Source organism: Gopherus flavomarginatus, chromosome 3 (genome assembly GCF_025201925.1).
Source record: "Gopherus flavomarginatus isolate rGopFla2 chromosome 3, rGopFla2.mat.asm, whole genome shotgun sequence".
Taxonomy (NCBI): domain Eukaryota; kingdom Metazoa; phylum Chordata; order Testudines; family Testudinidae; genus Gopherus; species Gopherus flavomarginatus.
The window spans coordinates 235,219,206-235,238,991 of record NC_066619.1 but is presented as its reverse complement, the minus strand read 5'-3'; the positions used below and the strand labels follow the sequence as shown (position 1 = coordinate 235,238,991).

Below are 19,786 nucleotides of genomic sequence, written 5' to 3'. Positions count from 1 at the left end.
ACCTATATGAGGTCTTATTTCAGGAAATTATTGTAAGTTATATTCTTTAAGAAATAAAGAAAAAAAGTACTTCTAACTCAATGCTGAGAAATAGAAGACTGTCAATAGTTATTCTAGTTAGGGATAAAATGACTGCTCATTCTTTTACTATTTTCAGCAGCCTCTGATAACATTAGAGATGTCAGGTGTCTGGTTTTCGACCAGAACACTGGATCGAAAAGGGACTCTGGTGGTTCCAGTCAGCACCGCTGACCAGGCTGTTAAAAGTCTGGTTAGCGTGGGGCTGGCAGGCTTCCTACCCAGCTCCACACAGGTTCCAGGAAGCCGCCAGCATGTTCCTCCAGCTTCTAAGCCTAGAGAAAACCATGGGGACTCCAGACACTGCCCCCGCCCCGAGCACCAGCTCCACAGCTCCCATTGGCTGGGAACCATGGCCAATGGAAGATGCGGGTAAGGCCTCTATGGACAGGGGCAGCGCACAGAGCCCTCTGCCCCCCTCCCCCCGGAACTGGAGGGACATGCCGTTCACTTCCTGGGATCTGCCTGAGCCCAGAGACTGTATCCCTCACACCCTCCCGCACCCCAACTCCCTGCCCCAGCCCTCAGCCCCCTTCCAAATCCAAATTCCTCCCTGGAACCCGCACCCCCTCCCATACCCCAACCCCCTGTCCCAGCCCTGAGCCCCCTCAAACAGCCAAACTCCCTCCTGGAGCCCAAACCCCGTACCATCTGCTGCACTCCAACACCCTGCCCCAGCCCTGAGCCCCATCCTGCGCTCTGAACCCATCGGCCCTAGCCCATAGCCCCCTCCTACACCCCAAATCCCTCATCCCTGGTCCCTCTTCAGAGCCCACACCCCCAGCTGGAGGCCTCCCTGCACTCCGAACCTCTCAGCCTCCACCCCAAACCCCTCATCCCTAGCCCCACCCCAGAGTCTGCACCCCCAGCCCTCACCCCCTCCCACACCCCCACCCCCTGCCCCAGCCCAGAGCCCCCTCTCACACCCTGAACACCTCATTTCTGGACCCACCCCAGAGCCTGTACCCCAGCTGGAGCCCTCACCCTTTCCTGCACTCAACCTCCTTCCCCAGCCCTGTGAAAATGATCAAGTAAGGGTGGGGGAGAGTGAACAATGGGTGGGGGGGGGGAAAATTGAGTGAGTGGGGGGCAGGGCCTCAGAGAAGGGGCAGGGCAGGGGGTGTTCAGTTTTCTGCGATTAAAAAGTTGGCAACCCTAGATAATAATGATCTTGAATTTATCTTGAGGCATCTAGAGATCCTAGAAACTGGATGGAGTCATTCCTCAGTATCTCCATTCTGATTTTTCTGTTTGAACTCAGAGGTTAGTGGCAAACATTGCTCTCTAGGTTCTCTAATGAAGAGTACCATGGGGGGTTATTTTGTCATCATGGTTCAACATATATATGAGATTATACTGGGTTGTGATGTGAGGTATTTGAGCTGGAATTCCCTCATTAAAAGTTGGAAGGAATTATTGGCACCATGTTCCTTGTTATTGATTACTCCACAAAATTCTGAACAGTGCTGCTCTTCTCTCAAAATCCATTGGTAAAACTGGCCTGCTCACCCAGTAACCCCTTGTCTCTACCCACAAATAATTCCTATGCCCTTCCACCATTGGAAGGTTTCCATAATTCTACAGGTCTGCAGGCAGCCCTTGCAGTATTCCATCATTCATTTATTAATTTTCAGTCATGAGAAACACTTCTTATCTTTGTAATCCCTAGTCAAAATAGAGTTTTCTTTTAAAGATACAGCACTATATGGTGGTGCAAGAACATAGAATACGGTAACAAGATACGAGAAGAAAGAGGGAGTGAAACATAGTATTAAAAATCATCATGCATTTCTGAATAGAGGAATTCATTTATAAAAATACAACCATACCAGAAAGGGGAAGTCTTCTCATTGGGAGAATATTTGCATTTTGGAAGATAATTTGAAATAGAGACTGCAAAATAGAAGACATTGAATTTGAACTGGTCACAGCATTGAGTTGTCACATTGTGATACAATGGGATGGCATCAGCCTCATGTTGTATTAGAATGGGATACCATGACCCTTTACATTACTATTCATCTATTTAGTGGTCTTCAATGAGGAGTTGCTAAATACACAAAATAACATTTTAAAGAAATAAGAACGTGAGGGAAGACTCTAGCACCAAGCACTTACATAAGGCAAGAGGCTGGGTTCACTATTTACTCCACAAATGCTGATCAAGAAGTGCAAAATTATTTTCATATTCTTTGGCCAGCTGTCTGCTAGAGTAGTCCAGACATTCTCTATCTCTGACCATGCCACTTCATCACCATACTAGAAAACAAAATTAAGATATCCCTTTTGTAAAGTTCAATAATACAAATAACTTCAAGCAAGGATTTTCTATTGAATAAGTTTAATAGGCTTGAGAAAAAGGAAACAAACTCTTATTAGCAGCTACTATGTTTTATCTATTTCTGTACACTGAAGCTTCTCTGAATGCTCATCCCCTTTAATATATTCCCCAAATACAAGTAATTATCTCAGGATCACTACAGTGAGCAGAGAATAACAATGTACAGAAAAAGCTGTGTTATCCGGCACTTTATCAACTAGAAAGCTCTATCATCAAGCATTTCTATTCTTTCCCAATACAAATCTTCAATTTAGTAACGGGGACTAGTATACTGCCTAGGCAGTTATGCAATTGCATGTTCTACACTTTACTTTTATGCAAAAGAGGCAGAAGACAAGTAAGCAAGCGGATACCAGGAATTTATTTTAAAAAGCAGCTTTCAGGGTGTGTCATAGGGTCATTACAGATTCAGCCCAATCTCCTACACCTTCTACATCTACAGTTATAACTGACGTTGATAATGATGACCTTGAGGCACTGCAAGAGCCTGAAGTGCCTTCTGAATCAAAAAAAGATTAAGTTATGTTCAGTATAGTTTTCCTGTTAAACGAGTTTTTAGTGATCTGGGTGGACACCCATAGTATATGTAGTGTCATATGATTACAGCTAAAGTTTTCTATACAGGCAGCAAAGAGTCCTGAGGCACCTTACAGACTAACAGAAGTATTGGAGCATGAGCTTTCGTGGGTGAATACCCACTTCGTTGGATGCATGTAGTGGAAATTTCCAGAGGCCGGTATGTATATGTAAGCAAGAATCAGGCTGGAGATGACGAGGTTAGTTCAATCAGGGAGGATGAGGCCCTCTTCTAGCAGTTGAGGTGTGAATACCAAGGGAGGAGAAACTGCTTCTGTAGTTTGCTAGCTATTCATAGTCTTTGTTTAATCCCGGACAATGACACCTCACTTTCACAGACCTTAGGTGGCAGGCCAGTCCTCACCCACAGATAACTCGCCAACCTGAAGCATATTCTCACCAGTAACTACACACCGCATCATAGTAACTCTAACTCAGGAACCAATCCATGCAACAAACCTCGATGCCAACTCTGCCCACATATCTACACCAGCGATACCATCATAGGACCTAACCAGATCAGCCACACCATCACCGGTTCATTCACCTGCACATCCACCAATATAATATACGCCATCATATGTCAGCAATTCCCCTCTGCTATGTACATCAGCCAAACTGGACAGTCCCTCCGTATAAGGATAAACGGACACAAATCAGATATTAGGAACAGCAATATACAAAAACCTGTAGGAGAACACTTCAATCTCCCTGGACACACAATAGCAGATTTAAAGGTAGCCATCCGGCAGCAAAAAAACTTCAGGACCAGACTTCAAAGAGAAACTGCTGAGCTTCAGTTTATCTGCAAATTTGACACCATCAGCTCAGGATTAAACAAAGACTGTGAATGGCTAGCCAACTACAAAAGCAGTTTCTCCTCCCTTGGTGTTCACACCTCAACTGCTAGAAGAGGGCCTCTTCCTCCCTGATTGAACTAACCTCGTTATCTCCAGCCTGATTCTTGCTTGCATATATATACACACACCTGCTTCTGGAAATTTCCACTACATGCATCCAACGAAGTGGGTATTCACCCACGAAAGTTCATGCTCCAATACTTCTGTTAGTCTATAAGGTGCCACAGGACTCTCTGCTGCTTTTACAGATCCAGACTAACACGGTTACCCCTCTGATACCTAAGTGCTTCAAGAAACCAACCACTCTGCAATGCAGTACTACTGGATTGGTGAGTATCGGTATACTATTTTATACTTTATTAATTTTATTATATTCTAATTCTTTGAAAATTGGTATTCAGTTGTAAATACAACTCTTAGTTAACTCAAATTTTTGACTAACCGGCACCCTCATTCCCCCAACATGCTGGATAACAAAGCTTTTACTGTAGTTTGCCATGCATACTTGTCAGCTATCCAGATTTAGCTGCCAGTGCTGAGGTTTTACTAATGCATCCCAGCTACTGACAGTCCTACACAATGTCCCAGAAACCACTTACTACCTGAATTTTTTAAATTTAAAAAGCCAGCCTTTCACCTCTAGGAGCCACTGGGCAGAGAAGCAAAGGCACCCTTACCGTCCCTTTCTCTCTGCTGTGATACAGAAAATAAATGAGACAAGGAAAGTGGACAGCCTTCCGTCAGCTACCAGCAACAGGATTAGCCCACACCACCACCCTCTCTCGTATCTCACCCTTCCACATCACTCTCAGAACTTTGGTTTCTAAGGGGACAAAAGGAAGGAGGGAAAAAGATGTAGTTTACTAAATGGAGAGAGAATATAAAGAAAACCTGTTTATTTGGAAGCAGCAAGAAACAGAATGACAAACAAATCATCCAGGGAGAATAAAGAAACAGAGAAGACACACACAATCTGAACAATTCCTTTGAGGTTCTCTCACCACTAGTTTTTAGGTAGGTTTGCTGGTTTGTTGGGTTGCTGTTTTTTAAGTTACACAAAGTAGTTATCTATCTAGATATCTAAATCATGGGACAGCAATTTTAAGCTTGTAATCATTAAGACATTCTTATTAAAAATAAGCTGTTATTATTTTTATAGGCTCAACAGCATGCCATGTGCTTCTTTATTTGGTAGCTCCCAGACCCACAAGTAATTTGGAGAACTGGCTTTTGAAAATTTTTGCATAAGCTGACAACCATACTAATGAAGAATTGCATACTGCCTAAAACAGCTTGCTAATAAAAGCTCACTAATTGGTATCAGTAGCCCTATACTGCCCTTCTTCCCATTCTGGATTTAACAATTCTCTGAATCAAACAACAAGAAATATCAAAAGACTGGTTTTACCTTTGCTGTCATATACATCAGATTGTTTAAAACCATAGCAGTAGCCTGTGGTGATCCCCAGCCTTCTCCTCGTAGCCAGCGCCTGCTGTTTACCATAATTTCTCTGTCTTTTAAAGAATCCTCTTCATCTTCATCTTGATGCCGTATTGTTGGCAAAGGTTTCAAATCTACCAACTCAATATTATTCATCCATGGTAGCAAATAGTGCAGCATCACCTGTCTCCCAGCAGGGCGTGCTGTTTGAATTCTCTGGCTTACCTCTGTTATTCAAAAATAAATACATACATAAAATACAAATCCATAAATATTACTAGAAAAGTTTCTGCGACAGTATATTTATAGTTTTAGTATTTCGCACAAGAATAAATTAATACTATTATTAGGGCTGTCAATTAATCACAGTTAACTCTTTCAATTAACTCAAAAAATGAATTGTGATAAAAAATCATGATTAATCCCATTTTAATCACACTCAAACAATAGAATTCCAATTGAAATTTATTAAATATTTTTAATGTTTTCTACATTTTCAAATATATTGATTTCAATTACAACACAGAATACGAAGTGTACAGTGCTCACTTCACATTTTTTATTACAAATATTTGCACTGTAAAAATGGTATACAAAAGAAATATTTTTCAATTCACCTCATACAAGTACTGTAGTGCAATCTCTTCATGGTGAAAGTGCAATTTACAAATGTAGATTTTTATTTGTTAAATAACTGCACTCAAAAAAACCAAAACAATGTAAAACTTTAGAGCCTACAAGTCCACAAGTCCACTCAGTCCTATTTCCTTTGCTCAACCAATCGCTAAGACATACAAGTTTGTTTACATTTACGGGATATAATGATGCCCACTTTTTATTTACAATGTCACCCTGAAAGTGAGAATAGGCGTTTGCATTGTAGTTTTATAGCCGGCATTGCAAGGTATTTCCATGCCACATATGCTAAACATTCGTATGCCCCTTCAAGCTTCGGCTCATTCCAGAGGACATGCTTCAATGCTGAGGATGCTCGTTTAAAAAAAAAAAAAAAAAGTGTTAATTAAATTTGTGACTGAGCTCCTTGGGGGATAATTGTATGTTTCCTGCTCTGTTTTGCCCCCATTCTGCCACATATTTCTGTTATAGCAGTCTCAGATGATGACCCAGCATGTTACTCATTTTAAAAACACTTTCACTGAAGATTTGACAAAACGCAAAAAGGTACCAATGTGGGATATCTAAAGATAGCAACAGCACTCAACCCAAGATTTAAGAATCTGAAGTGTCTCCCAAAATCTGAGATTGATGAGGTGTGGAGCATGTTTTCAGAAGGCTTAAAAGAGCAACACTCCGATGCAGAAACTACAGAACTGAACCACCAAAAAAGAAAATCAACTTTTTGCTGGTGGCATCTGAATCAGATGATGAAAACGAATGTGTGTTGGGCCGCACTTCTTTGGATAGTTAACGAGCAGAACCCGTCATTAGCACGGTGCATGTCCTCTGGAATGGTGGTTGAAGCATGAAGGAACATATGAATCTTTAGCGCATCTGGCATGTAAATATCTTGCAACGCTGGCTACAAACACCTGTTGTCACTTTCAGGTGACACCGTAAACAAGAAGTGAGGAACATTATCTCCTGCAAATGTAAACAAACTTGTTTGTCTGAGCGATTGGCTGAACAAGAAGTAGGACTGAATGGAGGTATAGGCTCTGATGTTTAAAATATTATTTTTGATTGCAGAGTTTTTTTTGTACATAATTCTACATTTGTAAGTTCAACTTTCATGATAAAGAGATGGAACTACATTATTTGTATTAGATGAATTGAAAAATAATACTTTTGTTTTTAACTGTGCAAATATTTGCAATAAAAATAATATAAACTGAGCACCGTACACTTTGTATTCTGTGTGACAACTGAAATCAATATATTTGAAAATGTAAAAAACACCAAAAATATTTAAATAAATGGTACCCTATTATTCTTTAACAGTGAGATTAATTACCATTAATTTTTTTATTTAATTGAGAACAAATTTGTCATCATAATCCAAATGAAGGATGCAGATTTCAACTGAATAAGCCCTTTTGCTGAACAAAATTATATTGCAGAATTGGAATGCTGAAAGTGTAGGTAGTATCAACTGATACATTCATCTTTAATATTAAAGTAAAACTTGAATTGTCAAATTATAAGAAGGAAGTCCATACATGGAATCTCTCTTTATTAAAAACAGTTAATTATGTAGCAATTTCAAAGACCATCAAACACAGAGTCTACTAAGGATCGTTGCACCAGACAGAGCAACCACGGTTGACAGCATTGCACCAGACATCATGTAGCGAAGCTTCCAGATCTGACTCAATCCTGTGTATTCATGAATCTTTGAGGCTGTCTCGTGGGCAATGCCAGGTTGAATCAGGTGTGCACCTCTTCATGTGTCAATAAGAGTTTGAAAGCAGTGTGCTGGCATGTTTTTGTCCATCTTGTTGACATGGCCAAAGAGCACACAATACCATTTTTTTAATATAAATGAGTGACTGAAGAATGCCAGACCATTGCATGTCTAACATATCCAAAAAGCCAAACCACTACATGCTCAAGATTTGGCGCTGACAGGACATATGGAATGCCTGTAGCTGTTCCAAGTCTGCTAGAGAGAGTCCAGTTTCTGACCCATTCAGCAATACAGGAGCACATAGGTTTGACAGAACTTTAACTCTGTCTCAGCACAAAGATGTTTTTGCATCCATAAGTGAGACATGGACTTCATTCAGGAGGTGATAAGACCCAACAACTGAAAAAGAAAGTTACTAATTGTTCCGTAGCTACTGTGCTTCAAATGTGCTGTACATATCCATTCTACTTCAGGTGCCAGCACACTCAGTGCACAGTTGTCAGAGATTTTTCCCTCAGCAGTACCTGGTCAGGGTGGCTCATGTGCCCTCTGCTGCGTGATGGTGCTGCGCCACCCTTGACTCTCCTTCTCACTGCTCATGACAACTGTTGGAATGTATTCCTTGCTAGTGCAAGCTTTTCCTCTTATTTGTATAGTTTGTACTTGTTTTAGTAGTTCGTTTTGGGTTAGTTATAGATATGTTTTCTTTTTAAGTGTTTTCAAACACTTCAGTTCCTGTTCCTGGGTATGGTACTGTTGCTGGGGCATGCCTCAGCCACCAGGGTTTAAACCCCGACAATTTTGCAGGCCGCCAGTACCGGTGAATGACCCACACTCCAGCTGCCTGAAGTATCTTGGAGAGACTCATGTCAGGGTTCAGTGTCAAATTCACAGAGACTTTAAACCTAGAACCAAGAAACACAGTGAGGTCAGGCTTAAATTTCTACTGATGGACACAGAGCTGAGGTCACCACTGGAGTAACGAGGGTTCTTCGACATGAGTGTCCCTGTAGTTGCTCCACTTTAGGTGTCGGTGCATCTCTGCACCACAGATCAGAGATTTTCGGTGGCAGTGCTTGGTCAGGGCGCGTGTGCACAGTAGTCATCTTGCTGTACCACTGGCACCTCATTTAGCGTGTGTACGACCTGACCTGTTCAGTTCCTTTTCTATCACAGAGCTCTATCACAGGCACGAACTCCGAACTGGAGTGGTGGAGGGTGGGTAATGGAGCACCCACAGGGACACATATCTCGAAGAACCCTCGTTACTGCACAAGATGAGTAACTTCCTCTTCTTCTTTGAGTAGTGTCCCTGTGGGTGCTCCACTTCAGGTGTCTGTAGCGCAGTGCCCCACTGTGGATGGTAGGGGTGTTGGAGTCGTGTGTGTTGTTGCAGAGAGCCCGATAAGGCCTAACAATAAGGCTTGTCTACGCTGGCAAATTTACAGCACTACAACTTTCTCACTCACACTGCCAGGTGCAACAGGTAAGGGAACCAAGCCTGTCTGGACCACATTGGAACAATTAGTAGGATATGGGCCTCGTCAGTCCGTATCTTGTGAATGATTCACGAGATTAGAGGCATCAGTGGAAATGCATACATGAGTGATGTGTCCCAAGAGATGAGGAAGGCATCCCCTAGTGACTTGGGTACTAGTCCCACCCTGGAGCAGAAAAGTGGGCACTTGTGGTTTGTTGCTGATGCAAACAGGTCTACAGATGGATAGCCCCATTTTTGGAATACTGATTGGAGGTTACTGTAGTTTATTTCTCATTTGTGTTCCTCGGAGACGTGTCTGCTTAGTGTGTCCACCATCATATTCTGACATCCCAGGAGGCAAGATGCCGAGATCGTTATATTGTGGTGAATGCCCCAGTTGCACAATTTCAGGGCCTCGGTCTAGAGTGAATGGGAGAGAGCTCCTCCTTGATGATTGATATAGAATATGCATGCTACATTGTCAGTCAGTATGCAGACTGATTCATTCCATATGATTGGGAGGAAGTGCCTACATGCATTGTATACTGCTTGGAGCTCCAGGAGATTGACGTGGAGCTGAGTTTCCAACGCCTATGCAGTCTCACACATCTCACTATGAACGCCACAGCTGCCATGTGACCTAACAGCTGTAGGCAGGTTTTGGAGGGCGTTTTAGGGCTGCCAGTGACTGTCGAGACGAGGCTGGTTATTGTTATGAATCTGTGATGGGGCAACAGTGCCCTGGGCTGTGTGGAGTTGAGATAGGCCCGGTGAATTCCAGTTTTTGCTGAGTTCAGTGTAGATTTCTGTATATTTATCTGCAACTCTAGTGTTTGGAACAGCTCGATGGTTGTCTACATCATGTGTGTCTCTTCTTCCCGAGTTGTGCCTTTCAGCAGACAATCGTCTAGGTACGGGAAGATCATCACTCCTCTCCTTTGTAAGTGGACCGTCACTATGGCGACAGTTTTAAAAAAAATTTGAGGGGCAGTGGAAAGGCCAAAAGGTAGTATTCTGTATTGGTAGTGGTTGACCCCTACCGTGAATCTTAAAACCCACCCGTGCGCTGGATGATGGTAATGTGAAAGTAAACATCTTGGAGGTCGAGGGCTGAAAACCAGTTTCCCTTGTCCAGAGCTGGAATAATTGAGGCCAGTGTGACCATTCTGAATTTGTGATTCCGCACAAATTTGTTGAGCTTCCAAAGATCTAAGATGGGCCTCCATCCGCTGTTTTTTTTTTCTGTTGAGACAATAATGGGAGTAAAAACCCTTCCCTTTGTATTGAGGTGGGATTTTCTCCATAGCACCCAATTGTAGGAGATGGTTCACTTCCTGTTTTAAGAGGTGCTCGTGAGAAGGGTCCCTGAAGGACTCTAATGCCACCCTGCGCCCTTAGCCATAGACATTGATACCAACTGTACCAAAAGGTCAGAGACACATCTTTCCACTGCCCACAACAACGGCAATTTGACCAGAACAGAAATAAACAGTATTCACAAAGATGTAGGGCTACTCAAACTCAGTCCTCCTCTTCACAACCATCTACCACAAAGCCACAGTTTTGAAGTCTTGGTCTGAATGATCTCCCCTACAATACAGCGCTGTCAGATACTCCTACCCAACCTTGTGGCCACTGCCTGTGCCTATTTTACCATGCCTGGGCAGCAATAACAATGGACCAATGGGTACTGGAGATTATAAGACCAGGTGATGCCATGCCCTTCCTCTCCCTTTCCACTAACCTACCCCTTTCTCTGTCCTTCTTTAGGTGGCCCTAGAGTCCTTCATAGAGTGAACAGTGTTGTCCGTTTTTACAGAGAAGAGTTTCTCCCGGTTGAACTTTGAGCTGGAGCTCTTTGGGGATCCTGGATGACTGCAACCACGAAGCCCTGTGCATTATAACTGCTGTGGCCATTGTTCTTGTGGCAGCGTCCGCTACATCCATCCTCCGGTAAGAAATTCTTGCAGCTTATTATAATTGTTGTAGTTGTACTTGGCTAAAAGGGCCAAATAATTGGCTACCTGCAATTCGAGTGTAGTGATGAATATACTTTTCAGCCTAAGAGGTCTAATTGTTTTATGTTCTTTGTCCTGTGGAGTGGACCAGAATTGGGGTTGTTAGCTGTGATGGTCCGCAGCTTCCACCACTAGAGAATTGGGTTATGGATGAGAGAACAAAAAGTCCACCCTTTTAGCTGGGAAGAAGTATTTCCTGTTTTGCTCTTTAGCTTGTAAGTGGTATGGTTGCAGAGGTCTGCCAAACATTTTCGGCCAGTTCCATTATGGCATCATTTATTGGTAGTGTGATTTTTGGATGTAGTGGATGTCTGTAAAATTTGCAGTACCTGGTACTGGTTTTCTTGCACCTCTTCTAGGGAGATGACTTGGCTGGCGGATACTCTTTTAAAGAGTTCTTAAAATTGCTTCAGATCATTAAGTGTGCTTGGAAGTGGTGGCAAGATTGCCTCATCAGGAGAGGACAATGACTTGTGTGCTGGGGAAGTGTCTGCATGGTCCAAACCTTCTTCCTCCTCATCTACCATGTTTTCTGGTGTTTCTTACGTCTCTCTGCTTGGAGAAGGTGGAGAACAAATTTCCCTTCAGGCTGGGGTTGAGGACCTAGTGTAGTGAGCCTTATATGCCACCCAAGGGTCCCGGGGGGGCACTGCATGGGAAAGGGCACCAGTGGACACATCCAGGATTGCCTGTACTATTACTGCATCTCACAAGGTTGGCAAGATTTGATCTTAACAGCTTCCCATGGTGGTCTTCGCCCCATGGGTGAAGAGTGTTGGGAGGAGAAGCAGCTCCCATGTACTTCCTCCTCTTCATCACTGGAAGTGGACTGGGGAGCAGGATAAGTGGACAACTGCTCAGTTATTTGGTCCAGAGATCCCTCAGTACCGCGCAAGGATTATTGTTGCACCAAGGAGACCGCTATGTCCCTGTGCTGTAGAAAATGCTGTATAGTCGCTTGTTTCTGTGGCGGCGGTGCTGCTAGTGCAGATGCAGTTGGTGCCTTTACTGAGAGGGTCGGTGCCGTTCTCGGCCTGTCTGTCAGTGTCGATGACTGAGTTGGTACTGGTGGGGGCAGCATTGATCTCAGTGCCCACTCCCACACTGGGGTGGTTGGTGCCGGGGAGGAGGAGTGTCTCAACTCCATTTGGGAGCTGCGGGGTTTGGAAGAGATCTACGGAGGGACAGGGACGTAGGTGCCTGGAGCCTCAAAGGTGCTCATTCTACTGAGCTCGGCACTGTGGATAGCAAATTCACCTGGGACCTCTTCTTTCTCTGAGTGTCCCTATTAGGGGAAGTTGCAGCTCGCTTTCTAGATGATTTGGAAGACTGAGCACTCCCATTAGCAGAGGTTTTGCTCAGTGAACCATCTGCTGATGTTAATTTTGCTCCCTGAGGAGAAAACTGAAGGAACTTTTCCATCAAAATCACCTTGAGGCGGAGATCTCAATCACACATTGGCCTAAATTTAAGGTTGCTGCAATGGGCACATTATTGAGGAATATGGGTTTCCCTCAAACAATGGACATACAATGAGTGGCTATCTGAGATGGGCACTGCCTCACAACAAGAGTCACATGATTTAAACCTGTGTGAGCCGGGCTCCATGGCCATTAAGTTTCCCAAAAGGGGAAAGAGTGGGAAAAATAATTAAAAAATATATCTATAAAGTAAATTATTTGGGGGGATGGGGGGGTGGAGAGAGAACAATAAACTAGACTTAGCAAACTATAGCTACTCTAACTATTTCTATAGAGAGAAAAATGAAGAGGCAGCACTGCCACTGAGCTCCGTCTGCAGCCAAGGACGGCTGAGAAGGAACTGAATTGGTCAGGTCGTGCGCACTACATGAAGCTCCAATGGCACCGCGAGATGACTACTGCGCATTCATGCCCCGACTGAGCACTGCCACTGAAAATCTCTAATCTGTGGCACAGGGACACACCGACACCTAAAGTGGAGCTCCCACAGGGACACTATTGAGGAAGAACATTTGGTTTACTGAAAAAGTGACAAAGAGTTCCGTGGCACTTTACAGACTAACAGACATATTGGAGCATAAGCTTTAGTAGGTGAATACCCACTTTGTCACCTTTTATAGATCCAGACTAACACAGCTACCCCTTTGATATTTGGTTTACTGTGACTGTTTGAACTCTGCTTGCAGCCTAGGTAGATGAACTCATCAACACTCTCCATGGTACTCAACTCCACCTGAACTGGGGATTCTGGTGTCCAAGCTACAATGTTCTGGACATTGGTTTTCTGCCATGAGGCATCTGACCCCATCCCGTGGGTGGCATCTTGGGGACGTAGGAATGCAAGGCTGAAATTCTCCCACTTCTCTATAAGCAAGGCAGTGTCATTAGCCTTGATTACTTGACTGGTAAACACTTCTTGACCAACCTTGATTCCGATGTATGGAGTGGAGAGTCCTAATATACAGCCAATAGCTTGACAGAACAGTGCCAGGGCAAGAACATATCCCTGACACACACCTGAGGGTCTGTAGAAATGCAGTGAAAGCTGTGACCCAATGTGTACTCTTGCACAGGTTTCAGTGTGAAGATCATGCACCAGATTTAACAGAACATTTGGAACACCAATTCCTTTCAGTGTGACTCAAAGTGCTGACCTGTCAACTGAATCAAAAGTTGCTTTGATATGGAGGTATGCCACATGAAGCTGGTGGTTAAATTCTCCATGAAACTCAGCCAGAAGCTGGAGGGTAAGGACAGCGTCCATTTTTGACCGTCTGCAGTGAAACCTGATTGCTGGCAATGTCTGTTATGGGACAGCTGCATCCTACCAACCAGAATGGAAGCGAAAATCTTTCCAGGGACCGATAACAATGAGACTGGCCTGTAGTTCCACACTCGGTGCAAGAGCCTCTGCCCTCATTTAGGGACATATGATGCCCTCTTTGCATTCTGCTGGTACTTTGCCTAACCCACATTTCTAAGAACAGGTTATTTAGGCCCACGCGCACTGGTTCCAAGGCACCTTTTGAGTAGCTTGGGTGGAATAACATCAGGTCCAGCAGCATGTCCATCCTGTAACTTTTGGATGTCCCTTCATGCTTTCTCGAGTGACGGAGAATCAGTGTTCGTACCTGGATGTGCAGCTGTATAGTTTGCCAGGTCATGTAGCTCTAAACAGTCATCAGCAGGACCATGGTTCAGCATGCTTTCATAATATGTTTTCCATCTGTCTAGGACCTCATCTGTCAATGAACAAAGACAGCTGTCTGGTTTCATAATGAGGATGTAAGAAGACTGCCAGCCAAGCACGTGATGGCACTGTAGGCATGATACAGATTGTTGTTCACAGGCAGCCTTATTTCTGCTGAGTTCTGTTAAAGTTAAAGAGTCTCCTCAAAGATGTTCACAGGTGGATTCTGCTGTGGGATTTGAGTTTAATATAGAAATATTCTTCATGCATTAATCTATTCATATTGATTCAAATTGAAAATCTATATTCTTTCCATCTCACTTCAGATTATAATAAAATATTTCACTTGATTATGGAGCCAAGAACTGCAGGATAAAAAAGGATTCCAATTTTGGCTTTCAATTATTATTTTATTTATTTTGGTGTTTAATTTTGACTGCTGGTAGGTTAGCACATATAACTTTCTAAAACAAAATTTTTATAATGTTAATTCTGATGGCATAAATTCAAGAAACATTAGTTGTTTCAATAACAATGAGACAAGTTTTTAAAAATATGCAGAGGTTTAAAAAGAGACTTGTTTATGATATGCATCATTTATTTGTAAACTAAGTGGAAGCATGTAAATTAAGCAATTTACCACACTGCTGCTATATACTACCAAAGAGTGAACCACAGAGTGTGAGAACAGGAAGTGACATGGGCTATATTTTACAGTGAACAGAATGTGTCGGCATGTGAATTTTCTTGTAAGTCTCTTTCAAGTAAATCTACCATTTTGTTTTTTTGGTGTTTATTTTTTAAAACTGATTCTTGTACAATTACAGTCAGTGTTTTATCAGCTATTTTTCAGTACAAACTGAAAAAACAAGATCTTTAAGTGTAGTATCCCTGTAATTAATCACTTGAAAGTGAACTGAAAACTTAAATTGAATTTTTTTTTAATTTTAGAAAAATGTGTTAATTGACTCTACTAACTAGACCAATAAGAGTTAAAATTATTTCTGTGTTGAATAACTAATGGTATAAATTCTGTCCCTTACTCAATATCCTCCAAATATATCTTTGTTTGCCTAGACATCTGAGAATAAGTCATTCTGTGAACTGTAGTACCAGGAATATCACTACAATCCATTCAAGCCACTGTATCTAAGCTGTCACAAACTGATGTGTTCTAGGATATCTATAGCAAATAAGGAAATTCTAAGGGCAGGGAAGAGAGAGAATTTTTAAAAACAGTTAAAACGTATGTCTTTGATGAGTGATCTCTCATAGGCTGGTCAATGGCGCAGTCAGAATAAACTTCAGGGTTTCGCTCCATTTTCACTTTAAAAAACATTACATTTCAAAGCTGAACAAAGGGGGGGGGGGGGAAACTGTCACGTAACAAACTCAGCCTTCTCCACCCAAAATTCATTGTGGTTCTTTGGTTTAAGCTTAGTGACCTACCTGTAATTAGATTACTGAAAACAAGAATTCAAAATTTCTAAGGACTACTACCAGCCTTGTTAAGTACTCTACTGTACCTGAGAAGACAGCAAGAGTTAGCTCAGGGTATGTCCTTGCTAACTCCTCCGACAGTTGATAATATGACACTGAATACAGGTGTGGCAAAGGAGAAGGCTGACCCAGTATCCCATCACCTCTCTGAATCTCCAATTTGTGAGCATAGCGAAACATCTTAGGTTCCAAGATCTGCAGCAATAAAATTCAGATATTTGAAGCTAAATACAGAGCTGGGATTACATGGTTATCTTCTGAGGAAACAGAATATATATTGTGCCATCATTTAAAGTGAGGTGGCCGACCTGTGGCTCTGGAGCCACATGCGTCTCTTCAGAAGTTAATATGCGGCTTCTTGTTTAGGCACCGACTCCGGGGCTGGAGCTACAGGTGCCAACTTTCCAGTGTGCCAGGGGGTGCTCACTGCTCAACCCCTGGCTCTGCCACCGGCCCTGCCCCCACTCTACCCCTTCCTGCCCCCTCCTCTGAACCTGCCATTCCCTCACTCTACCCCCTCCCCCCGGAGCCTCCTGTACACCACAAAACAGCTGATCAGGAGTTGCTGAGAGGGAGCGGGAGGCGCTGACAGGCAGGGCTGCTGGTGGGTGGGAGACACTGGAAGCAGGTGGACGGAGCTGCTGGGGGACTGCTGACATATTATTGTTGCTCTTTGGCAATGCACATTGATAAATTCTGGCTCCTTCTCAGGCTCAGGTTGTCCACCCCTGATTTAAAGTGTTGCAGTTTAGTAGAGTCTCAAATTCTTGGCTATCTGGGACTCATTCCATTTGAGAGCCAGTCAGAGCTGTCAATTTCAAAGCTCTATTTTCACATCCTATTGCATTAAATACAAGTTTTCCAAAGTGAAAGTTGAAGTAATCAAGATCAATATTACCATACAATTTTTCCATGATTAATAGAATTCCTGCTCAGAAATGGCCTAGGACTTGACTACCAGATTAGATTTGAGATGGCAAAGCTGTGTGAAGCTAGTACAGCAGCTGTTGGTACGGTTTTATTTTAGTTTGATTGATCTTAAGCACTGACATTCACATAGGAACAGAGGGGAGAATCTCAAAATTGTTCAGTGTTGGCCTAACTCTGTTCACATTGACACCAACAACAAAGTTCCCATTGAATTCAATAAGAATCATACAATTATAGATTATTAGGGTTGGAAGGGACCTCAGGAGGTCATTTAGTCCAACTCACTGCTCAAAGCAGGACCAATCCCCAACTAAATTCCCAGATTGCCCCCTCAAGGATTGAACTCACAACCCTGGGTTTAGCAGGCCAATGCTCAAACCACTGAGCTATCCCTCCCCCCTAATAAGAACAGTGTATAGCCAACAGTGAGCACTCTTAAAAATGCCACTCATTTGTGGGCTAGGCCAGATGGCCACACAGAGGCATAAGATAAAGTAAGGCACCCTGCCTCTAATGCATTGCCTCCTCAGACCTTGGGACTGGAAGCATAGGGGTAAGTAGATGTTGATATTGTCCACACTATTCCTTCCTCCAAGGAGATGAGTGAGGAGTAAGCAAAGCCTTGGTCTGCTGCTAAAGACTTTCAGCAAATTACTGTTCTACTGGAGAAAGTGGGGTGCAGGGAAAGAATTGTGCTTTCCCTGTGATAATCCTGGAATGGCACTGCTACACACTATCCCTTTCAGAGGGTCAACTTGAAAACTTTACCTAGCTTTTATATTTTAAAAAGATGCTGCAAAACAATATGGTCCAGATCCTCAGCTACAGTAAATGGCCAGATAGCTACATCAAAGTCAATTTACCCGTGTGGATTCAGAAAAGATGATTTGTCCCTAAATCTTTACTAAAAATGCAACATAAATAATGCACTCTGCATTTCATTGATGAAGATAAAGCTGAATGATACCAGAAATATCTTTTTTAAACATACAAGAGAATTTTTTTAAACACAAAATATATTAAAATGAAATTTTCTTACAAACCTGTAATAGTTGCATAGCAACTTCATAGATAGCCCTAGCAGAATCAGCTGCTTTAAACAGTATCAGATTTAGGAGGACCACTGCATCACACTGGTAATCCCTAGAGGAGAATCGTAAATATCAGTTAAAAAAACATTTTTTAAATATAGTAAAAGCTGTTTTATCTGGCATGTTGGAGGAATGGGGGGTGCAGGTAAGTGAATAATGTAGATTAACTAAGAGGGAGAGAGTTTGGGTGCAGAAGGAGGTGCGGGGCTGAAGCATGGGAGGGGAGTATGGGATGTGGGTTCTGGGAGGGAGTTTGGGTGCAGGAGGGGACTCAGGGCACCAGATATGGGGGGGTGATCACTTTGGGCAGCTCCCCACAAGTATCAACCTGTCCCGCTCAAGGATCCAGCACCTCAAGCCCCCTCCAGCACCCCAACCCCCTTCCTCAAGCCTCCTCCAGCACCCGAACCCCCATCTCCACACCCCCTTCCTGCACTCCAAACCCCTCGTGGCCATTCCTCCACCTAGGAGCAGCAGGGACATGTCGCCGCTTCCAGGGAGCCAGGTAGGGAGCCTGCCAGCCCCACTCCAACCGGACTATATACGGGACTTTCTACGAAGATTAGAAATGCTGGTTTAGAGCTTCAGGTTGGTACAGGGCCGAATGACACAGCTTTCACTGTATATTTAGCTATTTTAACTATGAATTAGCTAAGCAAAGGTAAGTTCATTTAGTTTAAGTATTGTATAGAATATAGTTTAATGCTTTGAAATGTTTAACATTGAAAACAATATGGAAAACATGTTCCATTTAAGAGAAAACAAAACATTAATTCTATTTAAATCTGCAATTTGGGAAACTGAATTGTAAATTGAAGAATTCTCTTTTGTACCTGTTCTGAAACACACTGGCTATGGCTTTAAAACAACCAGCTGCAACCCGTTTGGAACCCGTGTAACACCGGTCCACAGCCCAATACAGGAGGTTACTCTGGTCAGGGTTGAGCTCCAACAGCAGCATAACTGCCTCACAGCCTAATTGATGCACCTATAGACCAGAAACAGTCAACAGTTTAAACAATTTTAAAAAACAACAAAAGGCAATGGTTTACAAAATAATTTTAATAAGAACAGATGACATTTAAAACTAACAAGTTGCAATAAGCAAGATCTAATTTTTAAAAAACAAAAACAGAGTAAACCTTAAAAATACTACTAGACAAATATTTAACAGTTTTGTAGAATTAAGTTGTGCACTTTATTGGACCATATGACTGCATAATATAATTAAATTTTATCCTCATTCTCCCAAACCATACCCTCCTATTGTTTTTTATTCTCACTTGTTTCATGTCTTGACCTGGGCCATGTCCTGAAAACACAGATGCAGGACAGCAGTTAAGCATATGTTTAGTTTCACTGATTTCAGTGGGACTTAAGGGATGGACTTTCCTTAAGTGCTTTCCTGAATCAGAGCTCTAGATTGTAACCCCTTTGGGATAAGAATCAAGTCTTTCTATATGTCTGCATATTATCTAGCACAATAGGTCACCTAGGAGCTATTGTAATACAGAAAAATAAAACCAACAATAACTTCCTTTTAGACTTGAAAAGTTTTGTCTTCATAATTCCACATGGCTCCCTATGCATGATACAATCTCATTGAGCTCATGCACAAAGCCTCTACCTCAGCCATCTTTAATTCTCTCAGAGACCCACTACCGCTGTGCTGCTGCTTACAGTGAATCAACTTCATTTGTATATTATTTGTCAGCGGATGTTCCTGGCTCCCTTTCACCTAACTTCTGTCTATTTGTCTGCCTGCTCTTAGACTGTGAGCTGCTTGGGAGCAAGGACCATTTTTCTTGAGTGATCAGAAAGTGCCTAGTACCTAGTTAGCACCACTGTAATTAAATGCATTAATACATAGTAATAAATAATAATAAAGATTATAAGGCGCAAGCTGATTTAGAACATTTGTGCCAATTTGACCTC

General features: G+C 42.6%; 1 protein-coding gene across 18 annotated transcripts in view; it reads right to left on the bottom strand.

The window, feature by feature from the left end:
- FRYL (FRY like transcription coactivator) overlaps nt 1-19,786 on the bottom strand; it is a 331,713-nt gene that overhangs the window by 100,933 nt on the left and 210,994 nt on the right. For all 18 annotated transcript variants that reach the window (XM_050947243.1, XM_050947242.1, XM_050947230.1 and 15 more), the window contains 5 exons: nt 18,685-18,839; nt 17,804-17,903; nt 15,857-16,025; nt 5,264-5,523; nt 2,197-2,337 (listed from right to left, as the gene is read on the bottom strand). In XM_050947243.1, coding sequence (XP_050803200.1) covers nt 2,197-2,337; nt 5,264-5,523; nt 15,857-16,025; nt 17,804-17,903; nt 18,685-18,839 — 825 coding nt within the window. The remainder of the gene's footprint in view (nt 1-2,196; nt 2,338-5,263; nt 5,524-15,856; nt 16,026-17,803; nt 17,904-18,684; nt 18,840-19,786) is intronic.